Raw genomic sequence first — 20,259 nt, 5'->3', positions numbered from 1 at the left:
CGATTCAATTCCATTGGTCAATACTTCTATCTTTGTGCCAGTGTCATGCTGTTTTAACCACTGTAGCTTTATAATAAGTTTTAAAATCAGGAAGTATTAATCCTCACATTTGTTCTTCTTTTTAGGATGCTTTTAGCTATTCACTATCTCTTCCCCTTCCAGACGAATTTGGTAACAAGCTTCTCCAGGCCTTCAAAGTAGGTTGTTGGAATTTTGATTGCTACTGCATTAAATCTGTAGTCAATTTAGGTAGAATTGACATCTTAACTATATTTAAGCTTTCTATCCATGAGCAGGGAATGTCTTTCCACCTATTTAGATCTTCTTTGACTTTTTTTAGCAATGTTACGTAGTTTCCTGTTACAAGTTCTTTATGTCCTAGTTAAGTACATTCCTAGGTACTTGATTCTTTTAGTTGCTATTCTTTTTTTTCACATGGGCAGGCACAAGGAACCAAAAGAGCAATCAGGCAGGACAAAGAAATAAAAAATATCCAAATTGGAAAGGAGAACGTAAAACTATTACTACTTGAGATGACATGATACTATACTAGGAAAATTCTGAGAAATCTTCAACAGAGTTACTTGAGATAATAAACAAATTCAGCAAGGTGGTGGGATAAAAAAATCAATGTGCAAAAATGAGTAACGTTTCTATACACAAGCAATGACCTAACTGAAGACTGAGTTAAGGAAAAAATTCAATTTAAAATATCAACTAGGGCGGGCAACAGTGGTTTAGTGGCAGAGTTCTCACCTGCCATGCCATGCTGGCATTTCTAGCACAATGATGAATGATAGTGGTGACAGAGGGCATCCTTGTCTCATTCCCAATCTCAGGGGTAAAGCTTTCAGGCTCTCTCCATTAAGTATGTTTTTCATATGTGCCTTTTATCATAAGGAAGTTATCTTTGATAGTTAGCTATCTTTTGAAGTGTTTTTATCAGAAAATAGTGAATTTTACCAAATGCTTTTTCAGCATCAATCGAGATGATTATGTCATTTTTTCCCTTTTGATTTGCTAATGCATTGTATTACATCAATTGATTTTCTTGTGCTGAACCACCGTTGCACTCCTGTTATAAACCCCACCTGGTCACAGTGTATAATTCTAATGTTTGTTGGATTTGATTTGCTAGTACTCTGTTGAGAGTTTTTGCATCTATGTTAATTAGGGAGATTGGCCTGTAGTTTTCCTTTCTTACAGTGTCTTTACCCAGTTTTGGTATTAAAGTGATGTTAGTTTCACAAAATGAGTTAGGTAGTGTTCCTTCCTCCTCAATTTTTTTGGAAAAGTCTGAGCAAGATTGGTGTTAATTCTTTTTGGAATGTGTGATAAAATTTCCCTGTGAAACCGTCTGGCCCTGTGCTCTTCTTTGTAGAAGGTTTTCGATGACTGACTGAATCTCTTTACTTGTGATTGGTTTGTTGAGACCTTCTATTTCTTCCTGAGTCAGTGTAGCTTGTTTGCGTGTTTCCAGGAATTTGTCAATTTCATCTAAATTGTCTAATTTGTTGATATATAGTTATTCACAGTATCATCTTATGATTTCTTTTATTTCTTCAGGATATATGGTAATGCACCCCTTCTCAGTTTTCATTTTGTTTATTTGCATCTCTCTTTTTTTCTTTGTGAGCCTTGCTAGTGGACTCTTAATTTTATTGATTTTCTCAAAGAACCAACTTTTGGTTTTATTGATTCTTTCTATTGTTCTTTTGTTCTCCCATTCATTAACTCTGCTTTAATCTTTATTATTTCTTTTCTTCTATTTGCTTTGATGTTGGTTTGCTGTTCTTCCTCAAGTTCCTCCAGGTGACCAGTTAAGTCCGTTTGGTCCTCAATTTTGCTCTTATTTTTTAATATAGGCACTAAGGGCAATGAATTTCCCTCTCAGCAAAGCCTTTGGCACATGCTGTAAGTTCTGATATGTTGCATTCTCATTGTTATTTATCTCCAGATAGCTACTGATTTCTCTAGCAATTTCTTCTTTGACCCACTAGTTGTTTAAGAGTGTGTTATCTCGACTTCCGGAGAAGATGGCGGCTTAGTAAAGCACGCAGGTCTTAGTTCCTCCTCCAGAACAGCAACTAAAGAAACAGAAACAATACGAAACAGCTCCCGGAGCTACAACAGAGACCAAAAAGACAGCGTACCCCATTCTGGAACGGCTGAATGGGCAGGGAGAATCCGCTGCGGTGAGATACCCAAGGGGCACGCGTTTTCCCGGCCGGGCAGCTGGCGACTAGGGTCCCCTCCACGCATGTGGCTCCCCGGTCTGACTGGGAACGTTGGATAGCGGGGCCCTCCCACCACGCTTGGTGTCTCGGGCCAGCTGGGCAATTTGGACCGGCACTCCCCCAAGCCATGGCAGCCGGCGACCCCCCCTCCACGCACGGCTTCCCGGGCCGACTGCGAGATTTGGATTGGCAAGTTAAAGGAGCCACAGCATCTTTTACTGGTGGGACCCGCAGACAGACGAGCGCCACGAGCGCCACCTACTGGGCAGGAAAAGAAAAACAGAGCCCAGAGATTTCACAGAAAAACCTTTCAACCAGCCGGGTCCCACACCCAGGGAAATCTGATCAAATGCCCAGACACCAGCAGAAAATAATGGATGACGCTAGGAAAATTGAAGATATGGCCCAGTCAAAAGAACAAACCAATAGTTCAAATGAGATACAGGAGCTGAGACAACTAATGCTGAATATATGAACAGAAATGGAAAAACTCTTCAAAAACCAAATCAATAAATTGAGGGAGGACATGAAGAAGACATGGGCTGAACATAAAGAAGAAATAGAAAATCTGAAAAAACAAATCACAGAACTTAGGGGAGTGAAAGACAAAGAAGAAAAAATGGAAAAAACAATGGATACCTACAATGGTAGATCTAAAGAGACAGAAGCTACAATTAGTGAACTGGAGGATGGAACATCTGAATTTCAAAAAGAAACAGAAACTATAGGGAAAAGAATGGAAAAACTTGAGCAGGGGATCAGGGAACTGAATGACAATATGAAGCGCACAAATATACGTGTTGTGGGTGTCCCAGAAGGAGAAGAGAAGGGAAAAGGAGGAGAAAAACTAATGGAAGAAATTATCACTGAAAATTTCCCAACTCTTATGAAAGACCTAAATTTACAGATCCAAGAAGTGCAGCGCACCCCAAAGAGAATAGACCAAATAGGCATTCTCCAAGACACTTACTAGTTAGAATGTCAGAGGTCAAAGAGAAAGAGAGGATCTTGAAAGCAGCAAGAGAAAAACAATCTGTCACATACAAGGGAAACCCAATAAGACTATGTGCAGATTTCTCAGCAGAAACCATGGAAGCTAGAAGACAGTGGGATGATATATTTAAATTACTAAAAGAGAAAAACTGCCAACCAAGACTTCTATATCTAGCAAAATTGTCCTTCAAAAATGAAGGAGAAATTAAAACCTTTATAGACAAAAAGTCACTGAGAGAATTTGTAACCAAGAGAGCAGCTCTGCAAGAAATACTAAAGGGAGCACTAGAGTCAGATACGAAAAGACAGAAGAGAGAGGTATGGAGTAAAGTGTAGAAAGAAGGAAAATCAGATATGATATATATAATACAAAAGCCAAAATGGTAGAGGAAAATATTATCCAAACAGTAATAACCTAAAAGTTAATGGACTGAATTTCCCAATCAAAAGACATAGACTGGCAGAATGGATTACGACCCAGCAATACCACTGCTAGGTATCTACTCAAAGGACTTAAGGGCAAAGACACAGACGGACATTTGCACACCAGTGTTTATAGCAGCATTATCTACAATTGCAAAGAGATGGAAACAGCCAAAATGTCCATCAACAGACGAGTGGCTAAACAAACTGTGGCGTATACCTACAATGGAATATTATGCAGCTTTAAGACAGACTAAACTTATGAAGTATGTAATAACATGGATGAACCTAGAGAACATTATGCTGAGTGAGTCTAGCCAAAAACTAAAGGACAAATACTGTATGGTCCCACTGATGTGAACCGACATTCGAGAATTAGCTTGGAATATATCATTGGTAACAGAGACCAGCAGGAGTTAGAAACAGGGTAAGATAATGGGTAATTGGAGCTGAAGGGATACAGACTGTGCAACAGGACTAGATACAAAAACTCAAAAATGGACAGCACAATAATACCTAAGTGTAATGTAACTATGTTGGAACACTGAATGAAGCTGCACCTGAAATATAGTTTTTTGTTTGTTTATTTGTATATTTTGTTTTTGTTTTTTTTTCCTTTTTATATATATATATATTTTTATTAGTATTATTATTTTAATTCTCTTCTCTATATTAACATTCTATATCTTTTTCTGCTGTTTTGCTAGTTCTTTTCCTAAATCGATGCAAATGTACTAAGAAATGATGATCATACATCTATGTGATGATACTAAGAATTACTGAGTGCATGTGCAGAATGGAATGATTTCTAAATGTTGTGTTAATTTCTTTTCTTTTTTTTGATTAATAAAAAAAATTTAAAAAAAAAGTGTGTTATCTCCATATATTTGTAAAAGTGCTTGTTCTTTGATGGTTATTGATATCCAACGTCATTCCACTGTGATCAAAGAAAGTGCTTTGAATAATTTCAATGTTTTTAAACTTATAGTGCCCTGTTTTGTGCTCCATCATATGATCTATCCTGGAGAATGTTCCATGAGCTCTAGAGAAGAATGTATGTATATCTTGATGCTTTGGAGTGTAATGACCTAAATACATCTGTTAGGTCTAATTCATTATCAAATTGTTTAACTTCTCTATTTCCTTGCTGATCCTCTGCTGGTTTTTCCCTTCAGTTTTGCCAATGTCTGTCTTAGGTACTTTGGAGCTCCTAGATTGGGAACATAAACATTTATCATTGTTATTTCTTCTTGTTGAATTGTCCCTTTTATTAATATACAGTCTTCTTGTCTCTTATAATGTCTGTACATAATAAGTGTATTTTGTCTATATTAGTATTTCTACTCCTGCTTTCTTTTGGCTACAACTTGCATGGAATATCTTTTTCTATCCTTTCACTTTCAATCAATTTGTATCCTTGTGTCTAAGATGAGTCTCTGGTAAGTAGCATATAGCTGGATTATATTTCTTAATCCATTCTGCCAATCTGTATCTTTTAGTTGGTACGTTTAGTCCACTAACATTCAAAGTTATTATTGAAAAAACGTTTCTTGAATCCACCACCTTATCCTTTGGATTTTATTTGTCAGATCTATATATTCTTTTCCCTCTTTCTCTTTTTATCCTTTAAGATACTGGCACTCTTCAATTCTGTGTCCTCCTCCAGACCCCCCTCTCCTGTCTTTTTTTTTTTTTAACTGGCAGAACTCCCTTTAGTATTTCTTGCAGGGCCAGTCTCTTGTTGATAAATTCTTTCAGGATTTTTGTGTGTGTGCAAATTTTACTCTCCCTCAGTTTTAAAGGACATTTTGGCTGGGTATAGAAATCCCAGCTGGATGTCTTTTTCTTTTAGGATCTTAAACATATCATACCACTGCCTTCTTCCTCCATAGTGCTCTCTGAGTAGTCCAAACTCAGTCTTATGTGGTTTCCCTTGTATATAGTCGACTGTTTTTCTCTTGCTGCTTATAGGATTTTCTGCTTCTCTTCAACATTTAACAGACAGATCAGTTTGTGTCTTGGCAAAAGCCTATTTGGATTTAGTCTATTTGGAGTTCGTTGGGCTTCTTTGATTTGCATGTTTATGTCCTTGATAAGCATTGGGAAATTTTCCACCATTATATTCTCAACTAATCTTCTTAGGCCTTTACTCTTCTTTTCCCCTTAAGGGACACCAATGATTCTTATATTTGCCTGCTTTGTTTTCTCCATCATTTCCCTGAGATCCAATTCAAATTTTTCCATCTTTTTGTCATTTGCTGTTTTGAATGTTTGAAATCAGTTGTCCTGTCCTCTATTTCACTTATTCTTTCTTCTGACTCTTCAAATCTGCTGTTTCCTGTCTCTAGTATGTTTTTTATTTGGTCTACAGCATCTTTAATCTCTGTGATATCTGCTATTTTTCTATTTATTTGTTCAAATTCCTCTTTATCCTCTTCTAATGTCTTCTCGATCTCCTTTATGTCATTAGCCATCCAATTTATTTTATTTAATAGAGTTATATGAACATCTTTGATTAGTTGTACCAAAGTCTGTGTCGCCTCTGGTGTTTTAATTTGGTTCTTAGGCTGTACTATATCTGTCTCCACCATGATACACTTAGTGATCTTCTATTGTCTTCAAGGTATGTAAATATCTTGACAGATTTCCTTGGAAGTCGATTTTCTTCAGTAAATCTACAACTTTGTAATTCAGGGATGGATGTGGGGCACAACAGTGTGGTGATGCACTGCAGCACAAGTATAGACACAAGTTGGGAATGTTACACTGGTGCTTCCTAGTCGCCAGCACCCCAACAGTGCACTCCTGAGGGCTTTGGGAGCATTAGGCTATTTGTACCAGCCAGGACAGTCTCCAGTTCTCTGTTTTCGGTTCTTCGGTTTTTCCAACCAGGGCCTCCCTGAGTAGGTTATGTGAAGGGATGTTGTACATGAACCATTCCCAAACTGGTCTGCTTTTTGGATTTAGACATGATGAAACCATGGCTGACAACTTGTCAGAAACCATATGTCAACAGATGAAAAAGATATGATGTCTGAAACTTTATTTAAAATAATCCATATGGGAGGAAACCTCTGCCCCAGCCTATTCAGTCTAAGAGTTCTTGATATAAATTTGCCCTTTATCAGATATAGGATTTGAAAATATTCTCTCCCATTCTGTGGATTTTCTTTCAATTTCTTGATAATGTACTTTGAAACATACATTTGTAATTTTGATGAAGTCCAATTTATCTTTTTGTTGTTGCTCATAATTTTGGTGTCATATCTAAGAAACCTCTACCTAAGCCAAGGTCACAAAAACTTACATCTACGTTTCCTTTTAAGAATTTTACAGTTTTTCCCTTTACATTTAGGTGTTTGATCTAACTGTATATATTATATATGGCCTTAGGGTACAATTTCATTATTTTGTACGTGACCTTAGATCTAACATCGCAGCATCATCTGTCAAAAAGACTTCTTTTCCTATTGATCTTGGCACCCCTGTCAAAAAACAATTGGCTGTAAAGGTGAGGGTTCATTTCTATACTCTATATTCATTGGTATACACACACGCACATATACACCCACACTTATGCCAGTACTACATTGTCTTGATTACTGAAGCTTTATAGCTCAGTTTTAAAATTAAGATGTATGAGACTTTCAACTTCATTCTCCTTTTGTGGAAGACTGTTTCGTAATTCTGGGTTCCTTGCATTTTCATTTGGATTCTAGAAATCAACTTCTTCATTTCTAACAAAAATAACGTGACACTTTTTTATAAGGATTTCATTGAATCCACATGTCAATTTGGGAGTACTGCCATTATAGCAATATTGTTTTCCATTCCAAGAAAACAGGAAGTCTTTCCTTCTTTTGGCCTTCTTCAATTTCTTTCAAAAAAGCTTTAAAGTTTTCAGTGTACAAGTCCTGTACTCCTTTTATTAAATTTATTCCTGAGTATTTCATTCTTTTGGTGTTATTGTAAATGGAATTTTCTAAATTTCATGATCAGATTTTTCACTGCTAGTATATGAAAACAGTTGATTTTTGTATATTGATCTTGTAAACTCCTTTGTTAGCACTAGTAGTTTTTTATGGATTCTTTAAAGTTTTCTAAAAATCATGTCACCTGCAATTAGAGCTAGTTTTACATTTTCCTTTGCATTCTAAATGCATTTTTTTTTTTTTGCATGGGCAGGCACCAGGAATCGAACCTGGGTCTCCAGCATGGCATGCGAGAATTCTGCCTGCTAACCCAACATGGCCAGCCCTCTAAGTGCCTTTTGCAGTTTTTTTTATTGTGATGTATTTGTCTGGCTTTGGTATCTGGATAATATTGTCTTCAGAGTACGAGTGCCTTCCTCCTCTTCTGTTTTTTGGAATAGCTTGTTAACAACTGCTGTTAGTTATTCTTTAAACATTTGATAGAATTCTTCAGTGTAGCCATATGGGTTTGCACTTTTCTTTGAAGACACTTTCTACATCACCAATTCAATCCTTTTAATTGATATAGAGTTTTCACATTTTCTATTTCTTCTTTAGTCACTTTTGGTAGTTTGTGTGTTTCTAGGAATTTGTCCATTTCATCTAGGTTTTTGTTGGCATATAGTTGTTCACACTATTTCCTTATAATCCCATGTTCTGTAAGGTCAGCAGTAGTGGTTATTTCATCTTTCATTTTTGATCTTGGTAACCTTGGTCCTGAGTTTTAATGAGGTAGTTTACTTAAAGTTTTGTCAATTTTGTTGATTTTTAAAGGAACTACTTTTGGTTTTGTTGATTTTCTATTCTCCATTTCATTTATTTCTGCTCTAATCTTCCTATTTTCCTTCCATTTGCTTTAGGTTTAGTTGCTCTTTTCATAGTTCCTTAATGTGGCATATTAGGTTATTGATTTAGAGCTTTCTTCTCTTTTAATATAGGCATTTGCAGTTATAAATTCCTATCTAAGCACAGCATTAGCTTCATCCCACAACTTTTGGTATGCTAAGTCTTCATTTTCATTTATGACAATGTATTTTCTAATACCCCTAGCAATTTCTTATTTGATCCACTAGTTATTTAGGAGTGTGTTATTTAATTTCCACATATTTGTGAATTCCCCAAATTTCTTCAGTTGTTTGATTTCTAATTCATTTCTGCCACTACAATGTGGCAGAACATACTTTGTATGTATTTTAAATGTATTAAGGCTTATTTTATGTTCCAGTATTTAGCATATCCTTGTCTTAGTTTGCTAGAGCAGCCACAACAATGTACCACAAACTGAGTTAGCTTATAACAACAGAAATATGTTGTTCACAATCCTGGAAGTTAGAAGTTTGAAATCAAGGTGTCAGCAGGGTTGTGCTTCCTCTGAAGTCTGTAAGATTTTGACAGTGGCTTGCCAGAAATCCATGGGGTTCTGTGGCTTAGAGCATAACTCAGTCTGTCTCCAACACATGGACACCTTCTCTCTCCTACTGACTGTGTCAAATTTCCAATTCTTATAAGGATATCAACCATGCTGGATTAGTACATATCCTAATAAGAAGATCTGAACAGACTAAACAACATTACCTAACTGAAATACATAGAACACCACAATTTAGAGCTGTAGAAAACATTGTATTCAAACATGAATGAAACATTTCTAAAAACTGACTTGTGAAACTAAGTCTGAAAAAATTTCAAAGGATAAAGAATACATAAAACTATCCCCATTTGTAGGTGATATGATCTTGCTAATCCTAAATAATTTACAAAATACTTTCAGAGCTAACAAATGAGTTCAGCAAGGTTGCAGGGCAATATATAAAAATCAGTTGTTTTTCTATACATTCTATTCATTCCCTAGGAATTCCCTAGGAATGAATGATCCAAAAATAAAATTAAGAAAACAATTTCATCTATAATAAGATCAAAATGAATAAAATACTTAGGAATAAATTTAATAAAGAAATGGAAGACACACACTGAATCTATAAAACTTTAGAAAGAAACTAAAGATTTTCTAAAAAATGGAAAGATTCCATTTTCATAGATTGGAAGGTAGCAATACTCCCCAAACTGATCCAAAGATTCAATGAAATTCCCACCAAAAATGCAACACTTCTTTCTGCAGAAATGGACAAGCTGATCCTAAAATTCAAATGGAAATACAAGGGAAGTGGAACAACTAAATCTACCTTGAAAAAGAAAAACAAAGTTGAAGGATTTAAAGTCCCAAGTTCAAAAAGATGGACTATAACAAGTGTTGGCAAGGATGTGGACAAATTGGAACGCTCATGCATTGCGGGTGTTATATAAAATGGTACAATGCATTGGAAAACAGTCTGACAGTTTCTCAAAAAGTTAAACATAGAATTACCATATGACCCAGCACACCACTCCTACATCTATCCAAGAAAACTGAAAACATATGCCCACACAAAACTTGTAACCAAATATTCACAGCAGCATTATTTCTAATAGCCAAGAAGTGGAAACAATGCAAATATCCATGAAATGAACAGGTAAATATATTGTGGCATATCTACAAAGTGGAATACTCTTCAATCATAAAAAAGGAATAAAGTAGTGATACACACTACAGAATGGATGAGCCTAGAACACAATTATGTTGAGTAGAAGAAGCAGACACAAAAAACCACATATTGCATGGTTCCATTTATATTAAATCTCCAAAATAGGCAAAGGCCGCAGAGATAGAAAGTAGATCAGTGGCTGCCAGTCACATAGTGTGTGACTAATGCTGATTCACTAATGAGTAATGAGATAATTGTGATGTTCACACAATTTTGTGAATAATCAAAAACAATAGTTAAATGAGCACTTCAAAGGAGTTAATTTTGTAATATGTATTTATATCATAAAAAATGTGCAAGGAAAAGAAAGACAACCTCCCCACTTGTATCTAGATCCTATACCCTTTCATCTTCACAAGGATTTTACTTCTGCAATTACACCCTTTCTCTCCTGCCACATCAGTTTCTCCTTTTTTATAGAAATGATCAAACATTCGCTATTTTGAAAAGAAGACTCCTTTTATTCTCATGCTCATCCAACTACCATTCCATTTCTCTGTTACCATTCTTAACTAAACTTGTTGAAAAAATTGTCGAGACTATGAGTTAAACACAGCAGACTGAACATATTTCATTAATGAAGTGACAGCAAAAAATAGAACAGACAAAAAGTGACAAGATTTAGAAAAGATGCCAGTGGGTGAAGGATGGCAACAAAATTTTGGAAGATGAAAAGGAAATGGATTAGTGGCAATCAGTTTTAGAGAGTAAAAAAAGCTAAAATTTAAATGGCAGGAGGTGAAACTAACAATGAGCCAGTCAATATGCATATAAAAACTTGCAGATTTTCAAGAATTGAAAGAACCAGTTACAAAGGAAGAAAATAATAGGGAGAAGTAGCTGAAATTCTGTAGTAGGAGTAATGAAGAGCCACATATTTCTTTCCTACCCCAAAGTCAGAAATATTTCTTCTTTACAACTTAGTGAAAGACAAGTTTACTTTCTGGAAAAACGGCATTACAATTGAAACACAACACAGGGAGAATGGAGACACAACACAGGGAGAGACACTAAAAAAAAAGAAATAAATTATGAAAATAGAACATCTTAAAACAGTGAGACAACCATGTTCCTCCCCATCATTCAACTTCCAGAATAGATGCAGCCAGCTTTTACCCAGAGGTAGGAGACTGAATCAAACTGTCCAGCCGTTTAAAAATACCCACAGAGGGCGGGCCACAGTGGCTCAGCAGGCAAGAACGCTTGCCTGCCATGCCAGAGGACCCGGGTTCAATCCCTGGCACCTGCCCACAGATACTTAAATATTGGAGCTGTCTAATTAAAGTGTTAGCTTTCTCAAAAGCCTACCCTTACACACAGAGCTCCTAAATCTTGATTTTTAGTGCCTTACCTTAAATATAAATGGACAATCAACAGTCACCAAGATTTTAGAAAAGTCTCTCAAATGTAAGTCCAAAACAGTCAAAGATGAAACTCAAAGAAAACAGACAATGCAGAACATTTTTTAAAACATCAAAAATTACAATATCCCTGAAGATGTAAAAAGTAACACAGTATCCATGAAATAAAAACAAGATGCTATAAAGAAAAAAAATCTCTGAAATTAATATTCACTGGAACAAAGTTAAGGAAAAATACCAGAAACTAGACCAAGAAATAGGAGATAAGAGATAAAAATTTAAGGGACTTAAATTCGATCAGTGAGTGGAAAAGTATTTGCAAAGTCCCCTTTGGGGAGTGGTGAGAATGGGGAGAAATTCAACTACCCCAAGTTGAATTCTTGATATTCTCACAAGCAGTGTGGACAACCAAAGCTATAGGCTGAGCCTCCAGTCTTGGGGTTTGTTCATATGAAACTTAACCCCACAAAGGATAGGTCAAGCCTACTTAAAATTTAGGCCTAAGAGTCACTCCCAAGAGAGCCTCTTTTGTTGCTAAGATGTGGCCTCTCTCTCCAGCCAACACAACAAGCAAACTCACCACCCTCCCCCTGTCTGCATGGGACAACACTCTCAGAGGTGTGGACCTTCCTGGCAACGTGGGACAGAAATCCTGGAATGAGCTGAGACTCAGCATCAAGGGATTGAGAAAACCTTCTGGACAAAAAGGTGTAAGAGTGAAATGAGACAAAGTGTCAATGGCTGAGAGATTCCAGACATTCTTAACGCATTAAGTAGATAACACCTTGTTATTCAAGATGTAATGGAGAGGCTGGAGGGAACTACCTGAAAGTGTAGAGCTGTGTTCCAGTAGCCATGTTTCTTGATGATTGAATAATGACATAACTTTCACAATGTGACTGTGTGATTGTGAAAACCTTGTTCTGACACTTCTTTTATCTACTCTGTCAAAAGATCAGTAGAACATACGGAATAATAATAAATAATAGGGGGAACAAATGCTAAAATAAATTTAGCTTGAAATGCTAATGAACAATGAAAATGAGGGGTAAGGGGTATGGTATGTATAATCATTTTTTTTTCTGTTTTCATTTTCTGTGGTCTTTTTCTTTTTCTGAATTGATGCAAATGTTCTAAGAAATGATGAATATGCAATTATGTGATGATATTGTGAATTACTAATTATATATGTAGAACAGAATGATCATATGTTAATGTTTTTGTTTGTTAATCTTTAATTAATTAATTAATTAAGGGACTTAATCTAGAAGACCCAAGAGAGTTCTACAAAAAGCAAGTAGGAATGGGTAAGATGGAATCATTGAAGATGTAATAGTGTAAAATTTTCTGGATCTATAGGCTTATTTCTAGACTGACAGGTCTCACTAGGTATCCAGCAAAATGAATGAGAAATGCCCATATCAAGGCATATTGTGACATTTCAGAATGTCAGGGATAAACAGAAGATTAAAAAAAAAGTTAAAAGAAAACAAACAGGTAATATACAAAGAATTAGGAAAAGCTGAGACTTCGAAATTCTGAGTTACAAGACTGTCAACCTGGAATTCTATATACAAACTGTCAATCAAATGTGTGCTAAAATAAAGGTATTTTTAGACATTAAACTGTCAAAATTTAATACCCCATGTACCCTTTTCTCAAGAAGCTACTGCAAGAATTATTCCAAAACAATTAAAAAAAAAAAAAACACAAGAAAGAGAAAGACATGGAATCCAACACAGAAAAGAAACAAAATAATTTCCCAGATGATTACAAAGGAAAATCCCAGGTCAATAAACTAGGCAGCAGGTCTCATGGGCATTTAGTTCAGACTGACACAGGATAATGATGGGTTCTAGGAAAGAGGTCTCAAGAAAAAAAAAAAAGGAAATGATAGATCATTAGGTACGTGTGAAGTTACTGAGATAAGTTTTAAAGTTCTCTCTTGTTGAATTTAATGGAGGATTTAGGGATAGACACACCAAAAAATAAGCAAAGAAAAAGTGAGGCAATTACTAAATCACAAATAAACAAAACATACAAGAAATAAATTTCAATGAAAGGTTGCGATTCACTTTTCATTGTAGGAAGACAAAAGGAATATCTCAAATGGAAACATCAAGATACATACTATTTATAAATATAAAGGTAAATACCAGAAGAAAACAGCTAAAAATAGATGGAAGTGGTTACATCTATACAGCTGAACTTGGAACTGGGAAGGAACAAGATGGAAAAGTTGTTTTCCTTTATATGTTTTTCCTCTTCCGTTTCTGATCTTATTTATTTGCATCCTCTCTCTTCTTCTTTTTGTCAATCTTGATAAGGGCCCATCAATCTTATTGATTTTCTCATAGAACCAACTTCTGGTCTTATTGATTTTCTCTATTGTTTTCATGTTTTCAGTTTCATTTATTTCTGCTCTGATCTTTGTTATTTCTTTCCTTTTGCTTGCTTTGGGATTAGTTTGCTGTTCTTTCTCCAGTTCTTCCAAGTGAACAGTTAATTCCTGCATTTTTGCCTTTTCTTCTTTTCTGATATAGGCATTTAGGGCAATAAATTTCCCTCTTAGCACTGCCTTTGCTGCATCCCATAAGTTTTGATATGTTGTGTTTTCATTTTCATTCGCCTCGAGGTATTTACTAATTTCTCTTGCAATTTCTTCTTTGACCCACTCGTTGTTTAAGAGTGTGTTGTTGAGCCTCCACGTATTTGTGAATTTTCTGGCATTCCGCCTATTATTGATTTCCAACTTCATTCCTTTATGATCCGAGAAAGTGTTGTGTATGATTTCAATCTTTTTAAATTTGTTAAGACTTGCTTTGTGACCCAGCATATGGTCTATCTTTCAGAATGATCCATGAGCACTTGAGAAAAAGGTGTATCCTGCTGTTGTGGGATTTAATGTCCTATAAATGTCTGTTAAGTCTAGCTCCTTATAGTAATATTCAGATTCTCTATTTCTTTATTGATCCTCTGTCTAGATGTTCTGTCCATTGATGAGAGTGGTGAATTGAAGTCTCCAACTATTATGGTATTTGTGTCTATTTCCTTTTTCAGTGTTTGCAGTGTATTCCTCACGTATTTTGGGGCATTCTGGTTCGGTGCGTAAATATTTATGATTGTTATGTCTTCTTGTTGAATTGTACCTTTTATTAGTATATAGTGTCCTTCTTTGTCTCTTTTAACTGTTTTACATTTGAAGTCTAACTTGTTGGATATTAGTATAGCCACTCCTGCTCTTTTCTGGTTATTTGTATGAACTATCTTTTCCCAACCTTTCACTTTCAACCTATGTCTATCTTTGGGTCTAAGATGTGTTTCCCGTAGACAGCATATAGAAGGATCCTGTTTTTTAATCCATTCTGCCAGCCGATGTCTTTTGATTGGGGAATTCAGTCCATTAACATTTAGTGTTATTATTGTTTAGATAATATTTTCCTCTACCATTTTGCCTTTTGTATTATATATATCATATCTGATTTTCCTTCTTTCTACACTCTTCTCCATACCTCTCTCTTCTGTCTTTTCATATCTGACTCTAGTGCTCCCTTTAGTATTTCTTGCAGAGCTGGTCTCTTGGTCACAAATTCTCTCAGTGACTTTTTGTCTGAGAATGTTTTAATTTCTCCCTCATTTTTGAAGGACAATTTTGCTGGATATAGGAGTCTTGGTTGGCAGTTTTTCTCTTTTAGTAATTTAAATATATCATCCCACTGTCTTCTAGCCTCCATGGTTTCTGCTGAGAAATCTATGCATAGTCTTATTGGGTTTCCCTTGTATGTGATGGATTGTTTTTCTCTCGCTGCTTTCAAGATCCTCTCTTTCTCTTTGACCTCTGACATTCTAACTAATAAGTGTCTTGGAGAATGCCTATTTGGATCTAATCTCTTTGGGGTGCGCTGCACTTCTTGGATCTGTAATTTTAGGTCTTTCATAAGAGTTGGGAAATTTTCAGTGAAAATTTCTTCCATTAGTTTTTCTCCTCCTTTTCCCTTCTCTTCTCCTTCTGGGACACCCACAGCACATATATTTGTGCGGTTCATATTGTCCTTGAGTTCCCTGATACCCTGTTCAAATTTTTCCATTCTTTTCCCGATAGTTTCTGTTTCTTTTTGGAATTCAGATGTTCCATCCTCCAAATCACTAATTCTATCTTCTGTCTCTTTGAATCTATCATTGTAGGTATCCATTGTTTTTTCTATCTTTTCTACTTTGTCCTTCACTTCCATAAGTTCTGTGATTTGTTTTTTCAGTTTTTCTATTTCTTCTTTATGTTCAGCCCATGTCTTCTTCATGTCCTCCCTCAATTTATCGATTTCGTTTTTGAAGAGGTTTTCCATTTCTGTTCGTATATTCAGCATTAGTTGTCTCAGCTCCTGTATCTCATTTGAACTATTGGTTTGTTCCTTTGACTGGGCCATATTTTCAATTATTTGAGCGTGATCCGTTATCTTCTGTTGGCGTCTGCGCATTTAGACAGATTTCCCTGGGTATTGGATCCAGAAGTTTGGAAGATTTTTCTGTGAAATCTCTGGGTTCTGTTTTTCTTATCCTGCCCAGTAGGTGGCGCTCGTGGCACACGTTTGTCTGCGGGTCCCACCAGTAAAAGGTGCTGTGGGATCTTTAACTTTGGAAAACTCTCGCCGTCCGGGAGGTTCGCTAGCCGAAGCGGCTTGGAAGGGTTCGAGCCGGCCCGGGGTCCGAATGCAGGGAGGGTTGCTGGCCGCCGCAGCCCGGGAAAGCGCCCGTCCGAATTTTCTAGTCGCCCGGGCGACAAGCGTGGTGGGAGGGCGCCAGCGGCAGCGGCCCGCCCGGGAGAGTGCATGTTCCCAGGGAGTCACGGGTTTGGAAGGGGCCTCCCCCACCCGTCACCGTTCTCCGCGGCCTGGGGATTTCCGATCCAATTCTCTCAGTTGGTCCGGGGGGCCGCGCGTGGTGTGGGTGCCAGCCGTCGCGGTTTCAGGGGACCGCCTCTCCAATTCTCCCAGCCGGCCCGGGAAGGGGGAAGGGAGTGACTCCGGCTGCTTGCCGCCCCACCCGGTGAAGCCCGCGCGTCTCGGCGATCTCACCCGAGCAGCTTCTCTCAGCCAGCCAGCCGTTCCAGGATAGGGTACGCTGTCTTTTTTATCTCTGTTGTGGCTTTGGGCGCTGTTCTGTATCGTTTCTACTCCCCTAGTAGCTGTCCTGGAGAAGAAACTAAGATCCGCGCGGCTTACTAAGCCGCCATCTTCTCCCCCTTTATATGTTTTTAACACTATTTGATTTTTTAAACAATATATATGTAAGCTGATTATAGTATAAAAAATTACTAATTTTTAAAGAATAAAAACTGTCTAAGCATTTCCAGCTCTATTTCCCTTCATGTTTTCTCTTACTACAAATAGATTTTCCTCCCCAAATTTCCCTGCATGTTGACATTTTTCTCTTCTGATCTTTTCTAGACTTACCAACAGCATCAGGAATAGTTAACCACTCCCACCTTTTTGAAATACTTTCTTCTACTGGCTTCTCTGGCATCACACTCTCCTTGGTTTTCCTCCTCTTCACTGACTCCTCTTTTTTAACCTTTTTTGCTTGCTCCTCCATATCTGTTCAACCTCTAAATACTGAAGTACCTAGGTCATGGCCTACCTTTTTTCCTCTGTCTACATATTCCTGCTTGGTGATCTCATTATACTCCCATGGTTCTAACAATCATCTATTGCAGATAGCTCCCAATCTTTACCTTCAGCCCTAACATCTCCCCAGAGCCCCACACTGCCTTTAGTCACAGCTCCACTCAGATGTTAAATAAACATATCAAACTTAAAAACAAAAACAAAAACTCTTGATTTTCTGTTTTTTCGCTAGTCTTCCTTATTCTCTGTAACTGGCACTAACAACTGGGTAATTACTGAAGTTAAACTTCTGGAAATTAAGAGTTACCCTTATTTCTTTTTAGATGTTTTTATTGAGGTATCTTCACACACCACACAGTCCACAGCATGCAATCAGTGGCTCACAATAACATCAAATGGTGTGTATTCATCACCATGATCATTTTTAGAACCTTTGTATCACTCCAGAAAAAGAAATAAAAAGGAAAAACTCATGCATTCCATATCCCTTACCCCTTCCTCTCACTGCCCACTATTATTGCAATCTACCTTTTTTTTTTAACCCCAGTTTCAGGTATTTCCTTCTAGCTATTTTAAGACACTAAAAACTAAAAAAGGATATCTATATAATGCATAAGAATAACCTCCAGGATAACCTCTAGACTCTATTTGAAGTCTCTCAGCCACTGAAACTTTATTTTGTCTCATTTTTCTCTTCCCCCTTCTGGTCAAGAAGGCTTTCTCAATCCCATGATGGCAGATCCAAGCTCATCCCCGGGAGATATGTCCCACACTGCCAGAGAGATTTACACCCGTGGGAATCATGTCTCACATAGTGGGGAGGGCAGTGAGTTCACCAGCCGAGTTGGCTTAAAGAGAGAGACCACATCTGAGTAACCAAAGAGGTTCTCTGGGGGGAAATTTAGGCATAACTGTAAGTAGACTTAGATTCTCCTTTGCAGGAATAAGTTTCATAGGGACGAGCCCCAAGATTGAGGGCTTAGCCTATTAAATTGGTTGTCCCTAAAGCCTATGAGAATATCAGGTATTCTCTAGGTAGGGAAGTTGAGTATTTCCACTTTCCCCCCACCTCCTCAAGGGACTTTGCAAATACTTCTTTATTCTCTGCCCACATTACTCGGGGATGTATCATGACAGCACAGTAACCTGTACAAACCAACACAATCTCACTCCCTATTCAAATCTTGAATCTATTCACAATTCCATGTAATTACAATGTTTGAATAAACTGACCATACAAATTAAATTAGTGTAGTAATTTACTACTAAAAACATAAATTCTGTACCAAATAAATCTCTTCCTTTGGTCTCACACAGATGTCGAAGTTTAAAATCAGACTGTATCATCCTTTTCCCAGAATTGTGATTTACCTTAGTCTTATCCAGATCAGCTCCATTCATATCTCTAGTTGAAGTCTGATCACTTTCTCAACTTTTTTAACAGTTGCTGTTTGGTGTAATGCTGACTTTCGTAGCTTCAGAGCTCTAACTCTGAGTCTCAGGTGTCATACAAATATTCGCAGGGAATGACCAGGTTATACACAAAAACTCAGCATCTCAGAATTTAGAAATAATAGTCACAACTCCAGAATAGATGTGACTGCTATAAAAGCTTACAATCTAGGAACTTTTACAATAGGCTTTAATCTGATAACCTATGCTCTCGATTTCAATTCTCCAAGTTTGTATATTATAATTAATACATATGAGGGAGGCATGGTAATATCTGTCTTTTTGTTTCTGACATTTTACCATCTTTTTGGGGGGTGGGGGATGGGGGGAGGTGCCTGGTCCGGGAATCAAACTCAGGTCTCCTGCATGGAAGGCAAGCATTCTACCACTGAACCACCCATGCACCAGCCTTGTTTATGACACTTTATTCAATATACTGTCCTCAGAGTTCATTCACCTTACCCTTATGTCTTATAGCATTCTTCTCCCTATATCCACACCAATGGGAAGTTCTGGTAGCTCTACCTCAAAAACACCCTAATTACATACTTTTCTTTCCAAGCAACCATCTCTTATCTGAATTCAAAAACAGAATAAAATCCAAATTCAGACAGACTTTATATAATTTCACTGCCTCTCTTACCTTATCTACATCACTCTTCCCCTTGTTTACATACCGTGGCCAAACTGGCTTTCTTGAACACAGCCACTGTCACTCTAAGGGGTAGAAAAAATGTGACAGTCTAGAGGCAGTCACAACCTTAAAATCCAATATTAAATTTGTTTTGAGGCCTTTGAGGAATTAGGCAAAGGGGAAAGAAATGGTCAAAACAGTTTAAATATAAAGATTCTTTTTGCTATGTGCAGAACACCTGTAGAAATGCCAAAAGCTGATATAAAACTAGGACAATAATAAGGATTTGAATCAAATGAAATCTTCGATTCAGACAGTATTCAGATGATCTAGTTTCATTCTAGATTTAGAACTACATGGGCTTATTATATCTCTGACCTGGTTCAATAGCAATTAATATTACTTAAATTCATAGTTCAGGTAAAGAAACAAAACCAAAACAAACTGGTATTTGACTTAGAACAAAGCTATAGCATAAACGAGAAATTAGGATTTTTTTTTTCTTTTTTGTGTATGAGAAATTAGGATTTAAACGGTGATTTTAATCAGTGACTCATTATAGCTATTTCTTTTTGCTTTCTGATATTTTGGAGTAGACAGAGGGAAATATCTGAAATCTCTAAATTGCAATCCAGCTTCTTTGATATCTGATAAAAATTGTACAGCCTTTATCTTCTGCCCCTGTGATTGTACAAACCTTGTGACCAACCTTCATCTGTACCCAGTTATCCAGTTTTTCACTTAAGAGTCTTGTAAGCACTAAAGACAGCCTCAAATTGTTTATTAATGAAGGGTCCTGGCTCAGCCCAGAACTAATGCACCCCAAGTTCAAAGTTATCTTGATAACTGAGAGTGTATCTAACCAAAATGGGCCCACCTGACATACACAGTAGCATAGACTTTAACCTACAAGTCACCTATATACCTCATTCCACCATTTTCTTACATACGTTCTATGACTAAGCATGTGATCAGCCTGTGCATG

The 20,259-nt window shown here is 36.9% G+C and overlaps 1 protein-coding gene across 9 annotated transcripts in view; it reads right to left on the bottom strand.

Moving 5' to 3' along the window:
• PIWIL2 (piwi like RNA-mediated gene silencing 2) overlaps positions 1-20,259 on the bottom strand; it is a 120,782-nt gene that overhangs the window by 32,169 nt on the left and 68,354 nt on the right. The window contains exon 21 of one of the 9 annotated variants that reach the window (XM_077152743.1): positions 17,511-19,357. The exons of the other annotated variants lie outside the window; for them this stretch is intronic. Coding sequence (XP_077008858.1) covers positions 19,310-19,357 — 48 coding nt within the window. The 3' untranslated portion in view covers positions 17,511-19,309. Of the gene's footprint in view, positions 1-17,510; positions 19,358-20,259 lie in introns of those variants that run through there. 9 annotated transcript variants of the gene reach the window in all.

Source organism: Tamandua tetradactyla, chromosome 3 (assembly GCF_023851605.1).
Source record: "Tamandua tetradactyla isolate mTamTet1 chromosome 3, mTamTet1.pri, whole genome shotgun sequence".
NCBI classification, from domain to species: domain Eukaryota; kingdom Metazoa; phylum Chordata; class Mammalia; order Pilosa; family Myrmecophagidae; genus Tamandua; species Tamandua tetradactyla.
The sequence above is the reverse complement of the archived record's forward strand: the minus strand, read 5'-3'. Positions and strand labels throughout refer to the sequence as shown.